Source organism: Macaca mulatta, chromosome 5 (genome assembly GCF_049350105.2).
Source record: "Macaca mulatta isolate MMU2019108-1 chromosome 5, T2T-MMU8v2.0, whole genome shotgun sequence".
NCBI classification, from domain to species: Eukaryota; Metazoa; Chordata; class Mammalia; order Primates; family Cercopithecidae; genus Macaca; species Macaca mulatta.
The window spans coordinates 51142426-51166730 of NC_133410.1; the positions used below are offsets into that span (position 1 = coordinate 51142426).

At 45.1% G+C, this 24305-nt stretch overlaps 1 protein-coding gene across 1 annotated transcript in view; it reads left to right on the forward strand.

Annotated features, from left to right (window-relative positions):
• SCD5 (stearoyl-CoA desaturase 5) overlaps positions 1 to 18137 on the forward strand; it is a 171344-nt gene extending 153207 nt beyond the window's left edge. Inside the window, 2 exon segments of the mRNA NM_001193798.1 lie at positions 12206 to 12438; positions 17551 to 18137. Of these exon segments, the coding sequence (NP_001180727.1) occupies positions 12206 to 12438; positions 17551 to 17741 (424 nt within the window). The 3' untranslated portion in view covers positions 17742 to 18137.
• The last annotated feature ends 6168 nt before the right edge of the window (positions 18138 to 24305 follow it).

Here is a 24305-nt window from a genome sequence, read left to right on the forward strand (position 1 = left end):
TAAACCAAGGACCCGTAAATAAACGAAGAGAACCATTATTAGACACTATATGCCAGAATGATATACATTATTGCATGGAATCCTCGAAACTCCAAAGCACATGTTCCACCCTGCAGCTCCGTATAAAGAGATCTTCGAATCTATGTCACAATCCTCCTAGGTTTTCATTCTTAGTCTCGGCACGACCGACTCCTTCAGGTCGCACCCAGAACCCAGGTGTTCTTGATTTGCACACAAATTGAGTAGTCTTAGTTGTCTGGTTTACAAACCCTTCACAGATAAAGAGAAGTTAGAAGGAACAAAGAAGCAACTGCTGGTGGCAACACTGACAGAAATGACAGCTGCTCAGGGTAGACCTGAAATTAAGGGATGGGCCAGCAAAATTTAGTAAGTAAATATAAGAACCCAGTTCTTACAGTAACTGACTCATATATAATGACTCAGATAAGATCGAGACTCATACCTCAATAGACCCTGCTGGCAAAACACAGAGCATCCACTGTTGTTTCTCTAGATCATGCTCATGCCATGAGATACCTCTTAGGCACCACTGCAGACTCTCTCTGGACTTCCTCTGTCCTAAGGCATTTGGCCATTTGCTCTGAGCAGCTCTCTGTGCACTCCAACTGGCTTTGGTAGGTTCATCCCAAGACACCCTCTTCACACCTGCACATGTGGGCCTCCTGCCTTGGGACTCCTCTGTTGGTGCTGGAGCCTGAGGCACCTCTCAGCCTCCAGGTTTGCAATCCAGAAGTTTGCATGTGGTGGAGGGGCTGGGATGAAGGCGGGAGCCGGTGAGACATTCTTCCCCCAAACATCTCCCAAAGGGAATGTCCTGAGGTTCAGTGGCTCAGATGGCCTCTTGGAAGATGGTCCAGCCCGACTAAGATAGCAAATAGTGGCTAGTGCAGTAACACACTCTCCTGTTAGCTGCCCCACCTCCCCTGCCTCCCACACTCTTGCCCTGGACTTGAGCTTTGTTTATAAAATAATAGCACATAAGCTTTTGCCTCGAGTCCTGCTGTCTGGGGAACCCAGGTTAAGACGTTCCTCACTACCAAGGAAGGTCAAGTTTGTTTCATGATCTCTGATTAAGAAGGCAAAAAAATGAGTAATGATTTCCATATACAGTTTCTGTATTTATCTTCTCCTCTTACTATCATTCCCAATATGAACAGTTTTTCTTTAAGTCCAGGTAATCGAATATGTATATCTTCAACTAGGAAGAAAACTCAGCTACGTGAAATGATTATCTTCCTGAGTTTTTACAGCATGGTTGTACTGAAGGGACATCAAATGATGCGATAATCATAGTTGAGAGGAGATCTATCAGGGTAGGCGGACTGGAGAAAATCAATCTCGAGCTGATTTCTGAAGACTAGAGAGCATGAGGAGGACAATGCAGCTTGAACACAGGGAGGGAACCCGTGTAACCTTTAGAGCACATTGTTGTGCACAAGGGTCATATCTTTTACGTGAGAAACGAAGACGCTGTGTTATATCAGCCTGTCCATTTTTACCCTCAACAAGAAAACTGGTCAGCCCACCTAATCCATTCAGCTACCTCAGCTGATATTGATCGTGAAGGTGGCTAAAATAACTCCATTGGCTGTTTTCCCCAGTGGAGGCTGACTGGCTGCTGGTGTGTAGCTTATTATTGATAGTTGTTAGAGTTTTGGAATTAAACTTGCTCCCTTGAATGGGTTGGAGGATTGTACTCTGTCTGTTGTCCTTTCAGCAAAAGATCTACATATATGTAGGCTAAAACAATCAGGGGAGCACACCTGCACACATACATGAACACACAGGCACACATGCACATGTGTACAGGCACTACTATCTAGTGTCACTGTCATTCCTTTAAAATTTTCCTACCAAAAAAAGTAGAGATGGCTGGGTGTGGTGGCTCATGCCTGTAATCTTAGCACTTTGGGAAGCAAAGATGGATGGATCACTTGAGACCAGAAGTTCAAGACCAACCTGGCCAACATGGTGAAACTCTGTCTCTTCTAAAAATGCAAAAAAATTAACTGGGCATGGTGTTGCATGCCCATAATTCCAGCTAATGGGGAGGCTGAGGCAGGAGAATCACTTGAACCCAGAAAGCAGAGGCTGCAGTGAGCTGAGATTACACCACTGCACTCCAGCCTGGGTGACAGCGCAAGACTCCATCTGAAAAGGGGCAAAAAAAAAAAAGCCAAAGCCAGAGAAAAATATCTTTTCTCTGCTGCATTTCAAGGTTGTGAAGAAGATGCTTTTGTGAAGTAGTGGTCTGCCCTCTGCTTCCTCCACAGGGAAGGAGATGCATCCAGAAGATGCAGGCCATGCATCTGGATGATCCAAGTAAAAGGTTTTCTTCCACAGAACGCTTATCATAGAGTAGCACAGGGGAGGAGATGTCAAGACTAATTCAGAGTCAAAGCCAGCTCTGGAGTAGTTCGATTACAACTTTCAGAGAATACTTCAAGCATAGCAGTCCTAAGTGCTTTCGCTTAAAGACACTGCACACAGGAGAGACAAAACCCATTTTCAACTTAAACAATTCAAAAAGCTTGGAAGATTTTCGGCAAAATTCCATAGAGCTACCCCCAAAATGGGCTTCCATTTTCAGATGTGCATCCACGTGCATCGCATATTTCACCTCCCTGTGGGCAATGCCAGAGGAGACAAAGGAAGGGGGAGAGAATGTTCCATGCATTTGCAAACTGTCAAGGCATATCATTTGTCCTCTAAATAAGTGTTTACTAAGCATCCGCATGATTTTTCTTTGTCCCCTACAAGATGCAAAAATTGTAGGGAAAATGAATTTCTGGCCAGGCTTTACATGAAATAAAAAAACCAAACATGTTTAATCAAGATGCCAGTGACAGCTCATCGCTCATCATTACGGTGCATTTGTGGGGCTGTAATTTCTTTCTCACCCGTTGTGGTGTTTGCTTCTTTTCACATTTCCTCAGGCTGGCCCCCTTGGAAGTCGGCAGGTCATTTCCCCCGCTTCATGCTCTAATGGATTTCACTCTCAAGATCTCACACACCATCAGCTCTGGATTGCTATGTTTAGGGTTAGCAAAGCAGTAGGAAAACGCTTGCAGACAGAGAACGGTGATTCCTTTTTCATCCGAAGAAAAATGAGAGTTTGAAGATATTTATCACACCCAGATTTGGGGAAATAAAAAGAAATTCCAAATTCTTTCTTCTCTACAAAACACATTTTTTGTTTCAAGGCTATTCTTAGTGTTTCAGTGCTCTTTATCGATCCAGTTTATTGGAGTTGAAGAAATTGAAAGGTTAGCACCCATATCTGGATTTGTGTTCTGTGTCCAAGGCTTACTTGGATTGGGGTGCTGTTGTGTGCAATGCCTTTTGATTGTGTAAAAATGGACTCCTTGTCCAGAACTAAATGCTGAGGAACGTCTTCCCAATTGTGGTTTTGGTGCAATGAGAATTTGGGAGGGGTGGGCAGTGGAAAGGCTTTCAGCATCCGTTGTGGACCTGTCCTTATCAGTTGTCACCTTCAAGCTATAGAAAGCTGCTCTAGAAATACCTGTAAAGTAAGTTTGACTGCTTTTGCCTTTGTGTTTTTGACAAATATTTGGGTCTATGGTCTCAAATCTGTGGAGGAGAGCCAGTCTATTTTTTGGGTCACTCTTGGGTTGATCCCACCCCTTCCCTCTAGTTCTTCCTCTTTTTTTTTTTTTGAGACAGAGTCTTACTCTGTCACCCAGGCTGGAGTGCAGTGGTGCGATATTGGCTCACTGCAATCTCCACCTCCCAGGTTCAAGCGATCCTACTGCCTCAGCCTCTCTAGTACCTGATACTACAGATGTTCACCTCCACGCCCAGCTAGTTTTTGTATTTTTAGTAGACATGGGGTTTCACCATGTTGGCCAGGCTGGTCTTGAATTCCTGACCTCAAGTGATCCTTTCACCTTGGCCTCCCAAAGTGCTGGAATTATAGGTGTGAGCCACTGGCACCTGGCCACTCTTTTGCTGTCTTGATGAGTTTAGGCACCTTCTCCTATCCCAGGGTCTGAGTGTTCATAGGTAGGCAGAGAGGAAGTCGCTCACATTCCAAACCAAGACCGAACCTGTTAAAGTGGCTGTTAATCTTAAATATTGTCAAAATTTTACCATAATTGGAAGCTCAGGGAATGACGTAAAAGCTCAAGCTCAGAAATTGTTCATTTAAACTAGGGGTAGAAACCCTCACAGTGAAATCTGTTGCTACCTGGGAGTTGGGTCCTGATAAGCAAGAATGTCTTTAATTAAGTTCTTGGCTTTATGTACACAATCCTACATGGGCACCAATCCAAGAGGTAAGCATCTTATGAAGAACCTAAAAGCAGTCTGCACAGTTATCGCATGGTTGTGGTTTTTGGGAAACCTTGGGATTGTATCTCTCATACTCCTTGCCTTACTGAAATCACTGTAGTGTTTTTATTTTCTTGGGAAACCAAGACTCATCATTTGTTAACCAAAATATCATTCAGTTAGTTATTCTACAAATATTTAGGAGTGCTTGCCATGTGGGATTCTCTCTGTGAGACCTTGGGGAGTCGGCCTTTCTGCTGAATTCTGCCAGCCCAGCAGTGTATCCATGTCATAGGTCTGGTTACCCTAGAAACTGGCTCTGAGATGGATATTACACTGTAGAAAGTTTACTGGAGCAGGTCCTTGGGATCAATACCTGTGGAAGAAGGGGCAAAAGCAAGATGGGTAAAGGGAAGAAGCTGGGCTTTGAACAGTCTCAGTGGAGACATTAGTCAGCCCAGTGGGGACCAGGCCTGGACAATGGGCTCCTCTGGTCAGTCACCGATGTGCAGTCATTAGGGGAGGGGCATGACCTCGGGCAAGGCATCTGTCCACCAGAGGCGGCACTGCCAGCTACTGGGAGAGTAAGTCCTTTAATCCTAAGTGGCGACCTGGGTGGCACATCACAATGTCCACTACAGTGTGCTAAGATGCTTTTAGCTACTCTACAGAAAATCTTGACTCAACTGGCTTCAACAATAGGACATTCCTTGCATCTCAAAGTAAGACATCAGGGATAAAGCACCTCCAGGATTGGTTAGTTCCGTGGCTCACCAGCTTATCTAAGGAGCTCTCCATCCATCTGCTCTGTCAGCCTGAAGAGGCAACTTGGCTTCTCAGGCTTCTTCCTTTCATAGTCACAGATGGCTGTTGCCGGACTGGGTGTCACTGCAGGAAAGAGAAATGATTTCTGCCCTTGTGCTCTTTCTATTGTTGAGGAAGATATTTCCTTGTATTTCTCTTTCTTTATTGTGGTGAAATATACAAAACATAATATTCATAATTTTAACCATTCATAAGAGTGAAATTCTGTGGCATTAAGTACACTAATGATAATGTATAACCGTCACCACTATACACAAAACTTTGTTATCATTCCCAACAAAAACTCTGTTCTTATGAAATAATAACTTTCTCTTCACCCTCAGCTCCTGGTAATTTCTATTCTCTTTTCTGCCTCTATGAATTTTCCTATTGTAGGTGCCTCAAGTATAAGCATACAGTATTTGTCCTTTTGTCTGGTTTATTTTACTAATCTTAGTGTTTTCAAGCTCATCCATGTTGCAGCATATATGAAAATCTCATTCCTCTTCATGGCTGACTACTGTTCTATTGTGTATATGTACAACATTGTTTGTCTACTCATCCACTGAATAACGTTGCTACCAACATGGGCATACAGATATCTGTTCGTGTCCCTGCTTTTTATTCTTTTGGATACATACCTGGGAGTGAAAATCCTGTATCATATGATAACTTGACATTTAGCCTTTGGAGAAACCATCAAACCATTTCCTGCAGTGGCGGTGCCACTTCACATTCCTCCATCAGTGCATGAGGAGTCCAGGATTTCTACATCGTTGCTAACATTTACTTCCCTTTTATGAGGTACGGCCGTCCTTTCCCTCGAGTCTTATTGGCCTCTATTGTGTCACATGCCCACTCCTAAATTAATTATTTGCAAAGTGAAGGAGATTACCAAAATTGCTTTAAACCAATCAGGACCAGGGCCCTGGGTAGGGTCTACATTCCCCTAAAGGAGGACAGTTAGATACCTGAAGAAAATCCAGACATTCCAGCAAGAAAGAAAGGATGGGACAAGGAAGAATAAAGCGAAGCTACCATCAATGTTTGCAACAGGGTGGCTTTAAAAATAGAAACGCCCAGACCAGAGATTCTGATTCACTTGGTCTGCAGTGGGTGCTCAGCATCAGTCATTTTTAAATGTTCCCAATTGATTCTAATGTGCAGTCAGGGCTGTGAGCCCTGATCCAGCAGGTTAGGCTGCCCATTAAGCCAGCATGTGTGAATACTGAGAGATGAGAAGGACAACATGCTACAGGAACGCTGTGCAGTGCACCTTGCCTGGTCCAGGGGGACTGAGGAAAACCCCTGAGAGGAAGTGATGTTCAGACTAATACTTGGAAGAGGCAAGTCAGCCAGGGCTGGGGAAGAGTGTCATAGACACAGGGCAGCGTGTGGTCCAGTTTAAGAACAGGAAGAAGCTCAGTCTATCTAGAGTGTACACAGTGTCCACTTCTAACCTTGAGGGGACAATATTTTTACTCAAATATGTGCAACTCATGGGGCAAGGTCTATGTTCAACACTCTAGCTGCATTTATCTCTGGTAAGTTTCCCTCTCTCTGTGCCATGTTCTTGGTTGGCTGAGTGAGCAGCAGGTTATACTAGAGGCAGCAGACATTCAGGGTTTAAGAATTGAGTTTGAAACCTTCCCATGCTCTATACATCCGGTGTGGCTGTGGGGAAGGCCCATGACCTCTCTGGACCTCTGCACAGTTCCTGCAAAAGAGGTTATAAAAACTACGGCATAGGGCCATTATGGAACTCATTAAAAAATGTATGTGAGCGACATCATAAATATGCTGATGAGTTGCAAACTTCTACTCCCATCCCCACCTCTCTCTAGGGCACATCTCGACTCCAGACCTATATGTTGATATCCCCTACCTGGCAGCCCCATTTGGAAGTACATTGGGCATCTCCCGCTTACCGTGTCCAAGACGGAGCTCTTCATATGCCACTCCAAACCAGCTCCTCCTCCGTTCTCCCCTACATAGGCTTAGGGCATCTTCATCCTTGGTGTCATCCTTGACTCCACTCTTTCTCTCTAACATGGAGTCTGTTAACAAGTCCTACCACTCTACTTTAGAAATATACCCAGATTCTGACCATTTCTTACCACCTCCATGACTATCCAGGTTCAGGCCACCATATTCTTTAACCTGGATCATGTGACAGCCTCCTACAAGGCCCTCCAAACTTGATCCCCCATCATTCCTACTTTATCTCCTACAACCCTCCCTCTTGTTCATTTGCTCCAGCTCCAAGTCTCATGCAGCCCCAGTCTGCATGACTTCAGGGCCTTGCTATTTGTGGGTACCCTGCCCCCAATTAGCCAGATGGCTAACTTCTCACTTCCTCAAGCCTTTAGTCAAAAACCATAGTGTCGGCAAGCCCTCCCATAGACACACTATTTAAAATTTCGGTGCCTGCCCTTAATATGTCATATTCTCCTTCTCTGCTTTTTTTTTTCTTCCTGGTATTTACCACTAATGTGCGTTACAATTTGCTTACTTATATTGTTCATTGTCTGTGTTCCCTGCCAGAATATACCAGATATAGAGATCTCTGCCAGTATACCCCTGCTCCACAAAGCTGGGGATTGTCTGTTTTATTCACCTTCTTCTTTTTTTTCATGGAGTTTCGCTTCTTCGCCTGGGCTGGAGTGCAATGGCGTGATCTTGGCTCACTGCAACCTCTGCCTCCTGGGTTCAAGCAATTCTCCTGCCTCAGCCTCCCCAGTACCTGGAATTACAGACATAAGCCACCACGCCCGGCCTTGTTCACCTTCTGTCTCAGTTCTAGGGCAGTACCTGGCGTGTAGTAAGCACCCAATACATTTATTAGTACAGCATTTTATAGAAGAGAAACCTGAGGCTCAGTGCGATTAAATAATTCGTTCAAGGTCACACAGCTAGAAGGCATTGTGTAGTTAAATGTTCTGTGATGCTTTTCAACAATAACAAAAAACCCATTTAGCAAAAAGACAGGGCAGCATCAGTGACTCCTCTCCAGCCCTCCTCCCTAGCACCAGATGAAGAAAGGAAATCTAAAAGAGGGCGCTGTGGAGTTGCTCTGTGGCCCCTTGGCGAGACCATTCAGGTTTGAGTGTTACTAGATGAGGAAGCTGGGGAGCCATCTCAGCACTTCTTCTGAAGCACAAAGGCCAGTGACTGTTATTAAAAGGAGACCAGCTGCTGGAGGCTAAAAGTGCACAGGAGGAAGAGGTACTCCCTACTCAGGAAGGATTTGCTAAGTCGGCTTGAGATGGTCAGGGAGGATTTTTAGACCGTTTTCAGCATCAAGACCCATCTCACTGGCTATCCTACACAGACTTACTGTGCCCCCTAAAAATTCCTTCTTTCATCCATTCTACTGAACATACAAAGAGGAATCCTAGCCGATTACAGGGAGGACAATCAGGGAACAACTCTAGAAGTAGATCTCTGCAGCATCATTGGAATGAGGACAGGGATTATTATTTTTTTTTAAGAATGTCTTTTTTGAGGAAGAGGAAATGTGCCTGGACCATGGGAGTTCTAGTTGGGGAAGCCCGGGCCTTTTTCCTCCTTACCCTTGGGAAATCACATTGCTATTGCTCTCTGTTCACAGGGACCCACCCGCTTGGCAGGGTAGAGCTTCTAGAAGCAGAGCCAAGGCAGGCAGGAGGCTCTTCAAACAGTTCAGAGGGAGGAGGCAGGGGCAGGGTCTGAGTGGAAGCTGGGTGCTACAGGCTGGGGTCAGACTAGAGAAGGCCAGTTCCACAAGACTGGGGTCAGACAGCAGGAGCCAGAGCAGGGCCTCGGTCTCTCCCTGGGAGGCCACGGCATCTCCCTCCATCTGGGGCCTTCGTTACTCGAGGGTGTCTACTCCAAACCTGCTGCAAACATTCAGAGAGAGAAGTGCCCAGGGCCCGGCAGAGAGCAAGCCCTCCACACGTGTTTCTCCCTCTTCTTTCAGAAGCAAGATGGGAGTGGGGATAATGGCTCAGAGCAGGACTGGGAGAGGCTCCCTTGAAAGGCCTGGCTTGTAATCCAGAGAGCGGAGGAAGGAGAGGAAGCTGCTGGAGTTGCAAGATGGCTTCTGTTGCCATTGTTCAGTTGCTTTCTTTCCTCCTCAGAGGTGCGAACAAGAAGTAACAGAGCCAAGTCTCTGGGTACCTCTTCCATGTTCCCTCCGTAGCCCCTTCCTCCTTACATGCTCACCACCAGCTCCCAGGTCCTTGGCCTGTGCAGGGCCTGTGCACTCCACACAGACATCCTCTTCGATAATGCTCCCAGGTCTTGGCTGTGGTCCTTTCTGGAAATGGCCCTTGGCCACAGACAGCTGCCTCGCCCAAACATTTGCCCTCCCAGGGGCTCCCTGAGGCCAATGCCCAGATGATGCAAGGATAATACCTTTCAATTTCATACAGGTCTTAAGATCATCTGGCCCAGAACGCCCCATCGGATCTGCTGAAACTCACTGTGGGTGACCTCCCTCCGCCTAGTGCTGCCTTCCTCCCTTACTCACAGATCATCTGGAGAGAACTCCCTAAGAGCCTTCTGCCCATGACTCTAGAAAGCCAACTCTAAGGCGCTGAGTCCCTTAGTTGTCTTTGGTCTTTGCCCCTCCAAACACAGCCCCCTCATTTGACTTCCTTGGGCACCCACTATCCACTAAAATGCAGCCATCCTGTATCCCAGTGACTGGAAAATGGGTGCTGATGGGTTAATATGGTGCCCAGTAAAAATATTTACCATGATGGGAGCTGACACACGCACAGCTAGCAGTCTGCAAAGCACATTGAAGTACGTTATTTCAATTGCAAGGCAGAATAGCATGGTGGTCTCTGAAGTGACTCTGCCTGAATTTGAATTTCTGTCCCACTGCTTATGAGTCTTGCGACTTTGGGCCAGCTACCCCTTTCTGTTGCTCAATTTCCCTATCTGTAAAATGGGGATAATAGTCCCATCTTCAGAGAATGTTTGTTAGAATTAAATGAGTCAATACATATAAAGGTCTCAGAACTGCCGTAGCATATGGCAAGCACATAGTATGCCTTAGCGATTAGTATTTGATCATCACAACAACCCTGCGGTACTACAGTTTCTACCTGTGTTGGGTACGTCTCAAGACACTCATATTCTCCGCCCAGCTTTTCACTCCAGCTGTTTGTTCAGCCACCTGCTGGCACGGGTGTAACAGCACCTTACTGAGCTGTGCGGCTTCTCTTACTTCCTGCCTGAGATGCCTGCAGAGCCCACTTGGCTGTTCTGACTCAAGCAAACCTGGAAGTGTGAGGGAGCTAATATCCCATGTGACACCCCTTGATGCCAAGGAGGTATTGGAGCCAATGGAAAAACAGTCCCTTCTTTTATTCCCTGAGAGGATAATCTAGAGGTATATCGTGTCCCATCAAAATCCAAGTTCAGTTGCCCCAGCAGTAGCCACTCCAGTAATGCATGCAGTCACCGCCCTCCCCCATTCCCCATTCCTTGAGCCCATTTGCCCATCCATGCCTGTCAATGGAGCTCACATCCCAGAGTAAACTGCCCAGACACAGGCCATTGCCTCGTGGTCTGCTTTTTTTTGGGGGGGGGCGGGGGCAGGGCAGGGGGCGGGGCATCTAATTGTGCATAGGAGAAGAGTGAAAGAATAAAAAGAGGCATGTTCTAAACACCATGGAATACTATGCAGCCATAAAAGGAAACAAGATCATATCCTTTGCAGGGACATGGATGGAGCTAGAAGCCATTATCCTCAGCAAATTAACACAGGAACAGAAAACCAAACACCGCATGTTCTCACTTATAAGTGGGAGCTGAACAATGAGAACACATGGACACAGGAAGGGGAACAACACACACTGGGGCCTGTTGGTGGGGCAGGGAGGGGAAAGCATCAGGATAAATAGGCGATGGGTTGATAGGTGCAGCAAACCAGCATGGCACACGTTTCCCTATGTAACAAACCTGCACGTCCTGCACATGTGTCCTGGAACTTAAAATAAAAAATTTTAAAAAGAACCATACAATAGAAGAAAGAAAAAAAAAAAGGCATGTTCAACATACATCATCAGATCTGGACTCAAGTCAGAGTCTTCCACCTACCAAATTTCATGCCCTCACACTGTGCCGCACATCTGTTAAGATGCATAAGATACATATGCATCTTAACAGAGGCCTTCCAGAAGCTTGATTAGGCTGCTAGAGGCCGAGGAGGAACACACTGTGAACAGGTAGCTTCAGATACTTTCATGTTCCAGCCCTTCTCCTGTCCCTGCCTAGAGGCAATCCTGCATGGTAAGAGGGCAGTGAGCAGTGGCTCCACTTGGCTGAAGCCTGGGGTGGGGGCTGCACCTAACTTGTCTTTGTATTGCCAGCACTTAGCTCATGTATCAGTAACACTCAGGGTCTGGCACATAGCAGGTACTCAGTAAATGTTTGCTGGATGCATAGGTCCAGAACTCAAACTATGGGTGATTTGCTTCTTAATGATGACTTTCTATGTGGCCACGCCTGTTTCTATATTTATTTTTTTGTTGTTGTTTGTTTTTTTGTTTTTTGGGGTATTTTTGCTGGTTTGGAATGTATATCTCTGATGGACAGAGAACTTTTTTGGGGTGGAAGATTGTCTACCTTTTTACCAAGGTGAGTTAGTACAGAATTATGTACCTAAAATTATTTAAGAAGCATTAAATATTTCTCAAAATTATCTGAGAAAACCTGAATATCAGGTTGATTGATGAAAGAAATCTCTAGGTGCTATCCGAACTGGTGCCTGTGGGATAAATGTCGCTCTAAGATACATGGGTTTGGCCAGCACAGTGTTGATTATACTGAAATTCTTCTGAGGTATGCCACAGGGCCTACCACTTCCTATAGCATTCTACCTGTCCCAACTCTCAAATTTGTGTCGCCTGCTTAGCCCTTGCAGGTATATGAGTCCTGTGAGCCCCACACAACAGGCTTCCGTATATAGAAAGTGTTGAAGGAGCTGACTGGCACACTTCCCTCCTTGGGCTTTTTTCTGACTTTCCCTGTGACTTGCCCAGCCCATCCCCTGTCCCATCAGCGGGTCCTCGTGGTGATACAGTGTCTTGCCCTGTAGGTACTATAAGATCTCCGTGGTGCTCATGTGCTTTGCGGTCCCCACGCTGGTGCCCTGGTACATCTGGGGAGAGAGCCTGTGGAATTCCTACTTCTTGGCCTCTATTCTCCGCTATACCATCTCACTCAATGTCGCCTGGCTAGTCAACAGCGCCGCCCACATGTATGGAAACCGGCCCTATGACAAGCACATCAGCCCTCGGCAGAACCCACTCGTCGCTCTGGGTGCCATTGGTAAGTAGGGGTGGTGAGGGCCAGTGGGGAGAATGGTGGCCCAGGTTTTCTTGGCCTCTCAGTAGTTTTGTGGAATCAGTAAAGAGAACCAGTGGAGTGGAGTTCAGTGAACTTGAGCTTTTATTTTTTTCCGAAACGGAGTCTCACTCTGTTGCCCAGACTGGAGTGCAGTGGTACAATCTCGGCTGACTGCAGCCTCTGCTTCCTGGGTTCAAGCAATTCTCCTGCCCCAGCCTCCTGAGGAGCTGGGATTACAGGCATCCACCACTATCCCTGGCTAATTTTTTTTTTTTTTTTTTTTAGTAGAGACGGGGTTTCACTATGTTGGCCAGGATGGTCTCGAACTCCTGACCCCCAAGTAATCCGCCCTCCTTGGCCTGCCAGAGGAGCTTTGGCTTTAGGATCCTGACTCTTGGACAAGTCATATGATCTCTCTGATTTACAGTTGTCCTATCTGTGAAATGGGACTAGCAATGCTTCATAGGAATATGTAAACCGCTTAGTACAGTGCCTGGCATGTAGCAGGTAATCAGTAACTACTAGTTATTCATCATGACCATGGAAATGTTCTAAAGGAGAAGCAGCAGTTGACTCTTCTCTCAAACTGCCCTGACCATTCTGGCCTCAGCTGTCCAATCATTTGGCAGAGCTTAAGAAAAAAGGCCTTCAAGCAAAGACGTGGGAAGGAATGAGACTTGGCATTTCACAGGACCATAAAACAGTTACGAGCGAGGCCTCTGGAGTCGGTGACTTTGGTTGAGTCCTGTTTCCTCCACTTACTCTCTGGGAAAGTCACCTGTTCTTCTACCTTTTGCGTCCCCATCTATAAAGTGGGGGTAATATTAGCACTTACCTCCTCCTGGGGTCATTAGAGGGCTAGATGAGTTGATACAGAGATACAGAGTGTTCCTGCCAGTGCTTGTATGAAACAAGCCTTCATGATGTTACTTTTTTTTTTTTTTTTAAATGGAGTCTTGCTCTGTCGCCCAGGCTGGAGTGCAGTGGCACAATCTCAGCTCACTGCAAGCTCCGCCTCCCGGGTTCACGCCATTCTCCTGCCTCAGCCTCCCAAGTAGCTGGGACTACAGGTGCCCGCCACCGCGCCCGACTAATTTTTTGGTATTTTTTAGTAGAGACAGGGTTTCACCGTGTTAGCCAGGATGGTCTCGATCTCCTGACCTCGTGATCCGCCCGCCTCGGCCTCCCAAAGTGCTGGGATTACAGGCGTGAGCCACCGCGCCCAGCCCGTGATGTTGTTTTTATTGCCAGTCATGTGTTCTTAGGCACTTACTTGTCCCTTCTGTGCATTTAATGTCCTTGTTTTAATCATAGCAGGAATAATCATAGCAGTTACTTCGGAGACCTCAGGCTAGAAGGAGTTAACACCTGTTAAAGCACTTAGCACTGTGCCTGGCACATGACAGGTGATTAAGAAATATTAGCTCTACCTTTATAGAAGCAACTCAGACTTGTTGGTAAGCTGAGCCTTGAGCACAGAGATCAAACACAAGAAAGTTCCTACTGTTAAGTAGAAATGGTCTCTGTGTCACTCGGTGATGAGATGCTGCATCACTTCATTAGGGCCATCTGTTTTTCAGACCCCAGGGATCCCAAAGTTCTTGTCAACTTGCATTGATGGCAGCAATAGAAGGTGGAGCAAACACTACATTTAGCCAGGGAATAACTGCATAAGCAAGGAGAAAGTACCTTGGAAAACAGGAGGAGCGGTGCCCCGACCCTTTCTATAGCTTTCCCCTCCTCTTGCCCTACATCTTCTGAAAGGACTGTAATGCAGGGAGCTGTGGGCAGTGTTGATTCTGTGAGTAGACAGAAATGGGGACAAGATGGACCGTCATCATGTAGGGATGGGTGAGCCGGGAGACTCAAGCAGTGTGGCCATGACACAAGCCCAAAGGAGCTGGGCATTGGTTATAAGTCTATCCAGGTCAACACTGGACTCCCAGACAGTTTGCCTCCCAAGAGTCCTTAGAAAGCTCTTGCCATACCCAACTGTGCAGTAGAGTGGGGAATACATCATAGTGCCTATTTCTGAAAATAGGGTGAAGAAACTTTTCCATACTGCTCTTTAATCCAGGAAAAACACTAAAAATGATGAGGCAGGGAGGTGGTGTGCAGGGTAGGGATGTCCTAAATTTAAAAGAAAATTGCAGACCACGCATGGATCCATCTTGAGGTACTCATTATAGAACAAAATCTTCCAAACAGGGTCAATAGGAGAACTATATGATGACTAGTAGCCACTTAAGAAGTAAGAGAAGAGTCTGACAGTTTCTCAAACAGTTAAGAATAGTTACTGTATGATCCAGCAACTCTACCCCTACATTTATACCAAAGAGAAATGAAAACATATGTCCACACAAAGACTTGTCTATGAATGTTCATAGCAACATTATCCATAATAGCTGAAAGTGGAAACAACTCAAATGTCCATCACTGATGAATGGATACGCACGATGTTGTACATCCATATAATGAAATACTGTTTGGCAATAAAAAGAATGAAGAGCTGATACTTGATACAACATGAATGAACCTTGAAAACATTTTTTAAGTGACAGAAGCTAGTCACAAAGGACTACATATTGTATGATTTTATTTATATGAAATGTCCAAAATAGGCAAATCTACACAGATAGAAAACAGTACTGGGAGGGAGTAGGAGGCGGTTGGGGGTGATGGTTAAGGAATGTGGGTCTTTTTAGAGAGTAATGAAAATGTTGTAAAATTCATTGTGGTGATGGATGCATAACTGTGAATATATTAAAAGCCATTAAATTGTATACTTCAAGAGGGTGAATTATACAGTAAGTGAATTTTATCTCAATAAAGCTGTTTATGAAAATCAAATGAACTAATTCATTAGAGAAATGCAAATTAAAGCCACAATGAGATATTACCTCACACTTATTTGAATGACTATTATCAGGATAAAATATAACAAGTGTTGATGAGGATGTGAAAAAAGGGAACCCTTGCACACTGTTGGTTAGGATGTAAATTAGTATAGCCATTATGGAAAACAGTATGGAGGTTGCTCAAAAAATTAAAAATAGAGCTACCATATGATCTAACAGTCCTACTTCTGGGTATATATCCAAAGGAAATGAAATCAGGATGTTGAAGAGATATCTACACTCCCATGTTTAAACAGGATTATTCACAGTAGCCAAGATGTACAGTCAAATTAAGTGTCCATCAACAGATGAATGGATAAAGAAAATGTATCACATATGCATCATGGAATACTATTCAGCCTTAAAAAAGAGAGAATCCTGTTATTTGCAACAACTTGAATGAACCTGGAGAACATTACGCTAAGTGAAGTAAGCCAAGCACAGAAAGACAAACGCTGCACAATCTCACTTCTATGTGGAATCTAAAAAATTTGAACTCATAGAAGTAGAGTAGAATGGTGGTTACCAGAGACTGGGGCAGGGGGGTTGTTGAGAGAGATTGGTCAAAGGGTTGACACATTTACAGTCTGACTAGAGGAACAAGTTCAAGAGGTCTATTGTAAAACATGGCGATAGTGACTACAGTCAATAACAATGTATTGTATTATTGAAAATCACTGAGAGAGTAGATTTTAAGTGTTCTTACCACAAAAACATAAGTATGTGAGGTAATGCACATGTCACTTGGCTCAATTTAACTATTCCAAAATTGATACATATCTCAAAACCCCATGTTGTACATGATAAATATATACAAATTTTATTTGTCAATTAAAAAATAAGTAAAAGAAATTTTAAAAATCAAATCAGAGAAGCCATGAGAGCTCTCATGAGTACATCTTTTAAAAGAAGTGAGAGAGTAATGCAAATCAAAACCACAATGAGATACCATCTCACACCAGTTAGAATGGTGATCATTAAAAAGTCAGGAAACAACGGGAGCTGGAGAGGATGTGGAGAAATAGGAACACTTTTACACTGTTGGTGGGACTGAAAACTAGTTCAACCATTGCGGAAGACAGTGTGGCGATTCCTCAAGGATCTAGAACTAGAAATACCATTTGACCCAGCCATCCCATTACTGCGTATATACCCAAAGGATTATAAATCATGCTGCTATAAAGACAGATGCACACGTATGTTTATTGCGGCACTATTCACAATAGCAAAGACTTGGAACGAACCCAAATGTCCATTAATGATAGACTGGATTAAGAAAATGTGGCACATATACACCATGAAATACTATGCAGCCATTAAAAAAGATGAGTTCGTGTCCTTTGTAGCGACATAGATGAAGCTGGAAACCACCATTCTCAGCAAACTATCACAAGGACAGAAAACCAAACACCGCATGTTCTCACTCATAGGTGGGAACTGAACAATGAGAACACCTGGACACAGGGTAGGGAACATCACACACCGGGGCCTGTCATGGGGTGGGGGGAGTGGGGAGGGATAGCATTAGGAGATACACCTAATGTAAATGATGAGTTAATGGGTGCAGGTCACCAACATGGCACATGTATACACGTGTAACAAACCTGCATGTTGTGCACATGTACCCTAGAACTTCAAGTATAATAAATAAATAATAATAATAATAAAGAAAAGCTACATAAAAAAAAGCAAGAGGGTAAAAGCTGCCCACTGACCACTGGAAAGGGTAGAATAATATATAATTACATTCTAGATACTTAAAGATATTTAATTTAGTTACCTTTTTGAATGATTCTCATTTCTCTCTCCTAAGCTCTTCCAAAAAAGATTTTTAAATCACTCCAGCCCACAGAGATTATGTTTTAAAAACAATTGTACATCAAAATGATGATCTGTTATCAGCCATTTAGCATTTACCTTAAGAGGGATAGCTCTGAGGTCATAGCATCATGTCTACAGTTCACACAGGAAAGCTAATCTTGTGGCGATGTGCTAACTTTATTGCTATTTTTTCTGTTCATGTTGTTTGTCTAGCTAACTAAGTCAATGCCTTTGGAGGCAGTAACCAAGTCTTTTGCTCCTCACCGAGCCTGACACCATGTCCTGCACATGGTAAACCCTGAAAAAATAGGTGATGCAAAAAATCTATGCAGAGAGGTGGTGATTGAATTATTTCAATGCCCGCTTTGTCTTCCAGGTGAAGGCTTCCATAATTACCATCACACCTTTCCCTTTGACTACTCTGCGAGTGAATTTGGCTTAAATTTTAACCCAACCACCTGGTTCATTGATCTCATGTGCTGGCTGGGGCTGGCCACTGACCGCAAACGGGCAACCAAGCCGATGATCGAGGCCCGGAAGGCCAGGACTGGAGACAGCAGTGCTTGAACCTGGAACAGCCATCCCACATGTCTGCCATTGCACCCTCGGTTCATGGCTTTGGTTACAATAGTTCTCTTGTACATTGGATCGTGGGAGGGGCAGAGGGTGGGGAAGGAATGGAATTATGTGGCTTGGGAATTTTTTTGTTTCTCTCAAAATAATGTTGAAATACAATTATCAATGAAAAAACTTTTTTTTTTTTTTTTTTGAGACAGAGTCTCACTCTGTCACCCAGGCTGGAGTGCAGTGGCGCGATCTCAGCTCACTGCAGCCTCCACCTCCCTGGTTCAAGCAATTACCCTGCCTCAGCCTCCGGAGTAGCTGAGATTACAGGAGCCTGCCACCATGCCCAGCTAATTTTTTTGTATTTTTAGTAGAGACGGGGTTTCATCATGTTGGCCAGACTGGAGACCAGTCTGACCTCAGGCAATCCACCCGCCTCGGCCTCCCAAAGTGCTAGAATTACAGGCGTGAGCCACCGCACCCGTCCGAAAAACTTTTTCCTTTTTTTTTTTTTTTGAGACGGAGTCTCGCACTCTCACCTAAGCTGGAGTGGAGTGGCTGGATCTCCGCTCACTGCAAGCTCCACCTCCCGGGTTCACGCCATTCTCCTGCCTCAGCCTCCCAAGTAGCTGGGACTACAGGCACCCGCCACCACGCCCGGCTAATTTTTTGTATTTTTTTAGTAGAAACGGGGTTTCACCGTGTTAGCCAGGATGGTCTCGATCTCATGACCTTGTGATCCACCCGCCTCGGCCTCCCAAAGTGCTGGGATTACAGGCGTGAGCCACCGCGCCTGGCCGAAAAAACTTTATAAGTCAATATTACTATAGTTTAACATTAGAATGTGGACATGTGATTTAATCGCTGTAGCTAAAATACGTCACATATACATTGTCATGTGCTTAAACATGATGCTAACCCTGACAGGAGGAAGGAAAGTAATATTCTTTCAGTGTGGTTCCGGAGAGCGTTTCTTTTATTTTCTACCAATTAACCCAGCATTGCTTTTAAACAACCATCTGAAGGAGCAGAGAGGCAGGGTAGAAGACAGAAAGGGGGTCTATGTGGTAACTAAAGAATGTTTCTGTTTTGTAATTATTGTGTGTGTGCGTGTGGTTTTTTTTTTGTTGTTTGCTTAAGAGAATCAAAAACTGAAAAAAATGAGAATACAGGAAATGGCTCTTGTATATATTTTTTTGCCATGTTTACCACTTGTGAATGCTCTGCTGTCTTTGCTTCAAGAGAGATTTGTTCACTGCCCAGCTCGTTTTGTGTCCTGAGCCCTATGCCCAGCCCACCTTATAAATCATGCCTGTTTAGATGTTTGATTTTGTTCTGTGTGCCATTGTCATCTTAAGGGTGTATAACTCAGACATGCCAGACATCAAATTAAGCTCAAATTAAGCTCTCGTTTAAATGTTTAAACACCTAATTTATATTCTAATTGATCCCAGCCACTGATGCATGTACTTTAGCTACTTCTGCTAAATAAGCATATTAATTTTCCACATCAGACCATCAGATCTTAAGAACCAACAGTTATCTAGAATTCCGTGTCTACTAATGTTTCATCTGCATGCAGCCTTTATTGATTTTGTAGCAAAATATAAAGTGATCATTATGTAGCTTCTAGATTAAAAAATTTTGTGCGTGAAGTTGCTTTGTAAAGAGCATGTGAAATTAATGGGACAGCGTGTCCTTTGTGTTAGATGTTAGAGCAAAAGAAAGGGCTTATAGTATTAGTATTGGAGCACTTTGAAGATAGGTATTTTCAGAAACGATGTAGGAGTTAAAAGTTACATTTTAAATTTTAGAAAAAGATATGATGGCAATTGGAAATAGTCACAATGAAGTTCTTCATCCAGCAGGTGTTTAACAGTGTTATTTTGCCATTGATAATGTGTAAACTGTGAGTGATTTACAATAAATGATTAAGAATTCATTGGTGTTCTTGTCCAGATACTTCAATGCTGTTTAGAGGGTGTTCTTTCCAAGTGCTTGATGCGTTCTGATGATTGTATGACTCGCATTGGGATTTGGGCTCTGGGCTAACAACAGCCCCTGAGACCAGGCCTGTCCTATCCTATCGGCCTTAGGCAACAGCCAGGGGAAGCCAGCAAGTTTTATTTGGAATGTAGAACTCCTAGTGGTGGTGTTCCCCGATCCTCACTCACCAGCAGTCACTGGGAGTGCTTATAGATGATAAATGGGAATCTACTCCTATATGTCACCCAAAGGAGCGTGAAGGACACCTTCCCCTCTCCAGGCCCCACCAATAGTTACCAGAGCTGGGGGAGATGGACTCCTGTTTTCACTCTACTGCTGCCTCTCTCAACCTCACGTCTGCACCATCAAAGTCTCTACCCATCTTTTGCCCCAAAGCAGCTGTGGCCCTGCTGTCAGGTAGAACTTTCTTAACCTGTCTGCAGTTGAGTGGGATTCTAGCCATTGACAGGTACCAGGCCAGATTTCACCATGTAAGGACCCTTTGGATGTGACCATAGCATTTTTCAGCTGCTTCATATCCCAGTCACACATTGCTAAGATCCTGTATAGAGTGCAGGTGGAGGGTAGTCATATTCCAAGACAAGTTTGTATCAGCATGATGTGAAATGGCCCTTCATTGGGAATGTATATCTTTGACTCCTACAAGTACTAAACTTACTTACTTGTCCATTAGTCAAAAAGATGATATTTGGAACAGCTATTTGGAATCTTTTCACAAAAGGAGGGTATTTCCCGGCTAGACCAAATAAATCTAGAACCTCCCCGCTCTGAACCTGAGCGCCATCTTTTTTTTCTGCAGCAGAGCCCATGAATGACCTCGGATTGGAATGATTTGGAGGAAGAAGTGGACAAACGTTACATTACACTAGTGTCTTCCCTGTTAACGTTCCTTTCAGGTCTCAGCAGCATCTTAACAGAAAGTAACTCTGTTGTTATTTCCCAAACCTACCCAAGGTAGCCTTAGACTGATACACTGTTTGAAAGTTTCAGTTTAAGATAAGAAAATGATCCCCCCATGTCTAGTCTTTAATCTCCTCATCCCCACAAGGCTTATTTCAGAAGCACCCACCCCTGCATCTAGGTGAGGGGAGCCCAGGGAAAGCAGTTCCAATAGCATGTGTCCCACAGGCGTCATGGCAGACTCATGGAGCCAGCCTGGGACAGTAGAACCAACTCAGGTTCACCTGGAGTCCCCGGCTCTGCTACTGGCCAGCTCTGTGGCCTTGAGAAACATCAGCCTTTCTGGATTCAGATTCCTTCTCTGAAAAGAGAGGACTCTTCTCTAAGTTCCCCTTCAGCCCTAACATTCGACCACAGCAAGAGATGTGTGAATCCACCTCTCAAGTTAGCACTCATCCTTTCTGGACATAGAAGGTCAAAAATTGGGAGTGGGAGGGAATAAATGAATCTGAATGGGAGAACACAGACTGAGGCTGGAAGGATAGAATGTTCTTGGTTTTAAAAAATCTGCATGTATTTTGCACATTCCCAAAATGCAATGAAGCAATTAAATATAACCCATCATGAAAAACAATTTAATGAGATAAATTATTACAGAAAGCTCTATGGCTTAATGGGGTAGTAGAAATAGCACTGGACTTGGAGTCCTGAGACCTGGATTTGAACTCTAACTCTTGATCTGACTGGCTGTGTTACCGGGGACCCAGGTTAAGTCTGAAATATGACATATGAAATTGTCATTTACTAGCCTACAGAGCCTCTGTGAGCCTCAGTGTCCTTGTCTACACAACAGGAAGAGCAACATTTATGTGTATTAGATGAATCTAGAAGCCTCATCCCAGTGCCTGGGGCATTGCAGAGCCCCAGGAGACATCAGTTGAGGATGAGTAGCGTGCCCCGCACACAAGCCAGAGACTGCGATATGGTGTAGAGTGCCATAGACCAGAAGTGAGCCAGCTTCTGGGCCTGGTTTTGCTAACTAACCAGATGACTCTAACCTCTGGGAACTTTGGTTTCACTTTCCGTAAAGGAACCAACTGGATTGGATTAACCTGTCCAGCTCTGCCGTTCTGGGGAGTCTTTGCAACCGTGTGCCTCCCTCAGTTCCAGGCCTCTGCGTGGCCCTCTGCACCCCTGGCCTCCTTCTGCGCCTCGCACCTCTATCAAAGGACAGGTCTGGCCTGCAATGTCCCTACACTTCAGTCAGCTTATCAGGACCTGGAATAGAAGATTTGTGGAGGGGAAAGGTTGAAACTCATGGATGAGAGTAAGCTTTGGGGATTATCTGTGAGGTTCGTTTGTCCATTTCACTCCTGTCCCCAATTACAACGGGGACTGAAAGCCAGTTGTGTTGTCAGTGGCTGAAAGAAATCTCTTAACCTTTATAATCCTTTAAAAAATTTTCCCATTTTTGTCTGGGTGTGGTGGCTCACGCCTGTAATCCCAACACTTTGGGAGGCCAAGGTAGGTGGATCATGAGGTCAGGAGATCGAGACCATCCTGGCTAACACGGTGAAACTCCATCTCTACTAAAAATACAAAAAACTAGCCGGGCGTGGTGGTGGGTGCCTGTAGTCCCAGCTACTCTGGAGGCTGAGGCAGGAGAATCGCTTAAACCCAGGAGGTGGAGCTTGCAGTGAGTTGAGATTGTGCCGCTGCACTCCAGCCTGGGCAACAGAGTGAGACTCCGTCTCAAAAAAAACAAAAAAAACAAAAAAAAAACAAAAAAAAAACAAAAGACTCCCATTTTTAGCTTACGGTGTTAATCAAACTCCTTCCCCTTCCTCTACGTCAAGGATGTGCTATAAATGAACTAGAAACTCCTTTCCTTGTTCCCTCTGCTATTTCCCTGTGGACTGTAGAGGCCGAAGCCCCCATCCCACCCCAAGGATATTCCTGACTTCAACATTTGCAACAGGAGGGAAGACCTGTCTCAGGGCAACAAGCCTGGCTGCCCCAGCAGCTTCTGTGGGCTCCGACACAGCCTTCTTTCCCTCTCCTTTCACCGCCCCCCCACCACCACCACCCCGTGGTGCCACAACTTCGCATCTGGAAGAGCAGTCAGCCACATCCTGCCCGTGACTACTTCACACGATGCAAAAGGAAAATATCAGCCAACAGCAGCCTGGGCTAGCTGGGGCTGTGAAGGCTTCGCCCTGGAAAAGAGTACCCTTCCTTACAGCTCCTGGCCTACGTTTACTATGGAAAAAAGATGGCATTACCTTCAACCAGCCATCTGAATCCCTCACATAGCTGCCCTCTTCCCCACTTGTTCTCAATCCTCTGTGGAGCAACTCTCAATGTTACCATTGAGAGGAATCTCAGAAGTTGCTTGCTTGCTTTCTTTTCGTTCTTTCTTCCTTTCCTTTTTTCTTTCTTTCTTTCTTTCATATAAGGTCTCGCTCTGTCACCCAGGCTGAAGTGCAGTGGCGCGATCTCACCTCATTGCAACTTCCCCTCACTGTAACCTCCACCTCCCAGGTTCAAGCAATCCTCCCACCTCAGCCTCCCCAGTAGCTTGGATTATAGCTGCATGCCACCACACCTGGGTTTTTTTTTTTTTTTTCGGGTGGAGATGGGGTTTCACCATGTTGGCCAGGCTGGTCTTAAAACTCCTGACCTCAGGTGATCCGCCCGCCTTGGCCTCCCAAAATGTTGTGATTACAGGCGTGAGCCACCGCACCCAGCCAGAAGTCTCAGAAGTTGCTTTCTTCTAGAGGCCCCCACTGTGAGACAGAGGCAGCAGCCCCTGTGCTGCGGGTGGACAAAATGACTGGGCCCACCACAGCAAGGGTGTGTTTGTAGTTTTATGACCAGATTTCACATAAGCCTGTGCTCACAGCACATGTATCGCAAAACACAGGAGCTGTGTGTAAGGGTGCGTCCTTATTCTGAGCTGTGTGGCAAAACTGCTGCTGCGTGGGGTGGGGGGAGCTCCCTATAAGGTACATGATGTGAGCATTGGTGATGAACCAGGCTAACTGGGATCTCCGATGTCTCAAAGACAGATGGAATGGTCATGTAGGCAATGTCTTCCAGTTCCAGTAAACGGGTTCTGACACCCGAGGCAGAGGGATACGGAAGATTCACTTCAGCTCCTTCCTGGCCCTGCAGTTGCTGCCCATGAATCCAAGAACGACTCTGTTAGAACTGACTGAGTGCCTTCTATTTCCTCCTCGGAACTAAAGGGCACTTTCATTTCTAGCATCATAAAGTGCTTATTTCGGATGTACCAACCAATGAGCACATCTATTTGCACTGTTGTTCACAGCTCCGGCTGGACTGCACTATTTGCAACACACGGGATCCAAACTCTTAAAGTCAGTGTGTTAGAATGTGCACAAAACTGCACCATGGCCAACCAGCGGATGAAGGATCTCAATGTGAGCACTTTGGCCTGGATGATTTCAAATAATTAACAGTGAATTTTTTTTTTTTTTTTTTTTTTTTGAGGTGGAGTTTCGGTCTTGTTGCCCAGGCTGGAGTGCAATGGCACAATCTCGGCTCACCACAACCTCCGCCTCCTGGGTCCAAGCGATTCTCCTGCCTCAGCCTCTGGAGTAGCTGGGATTACAGGCATGCGCCACCATGCCCAGCTAA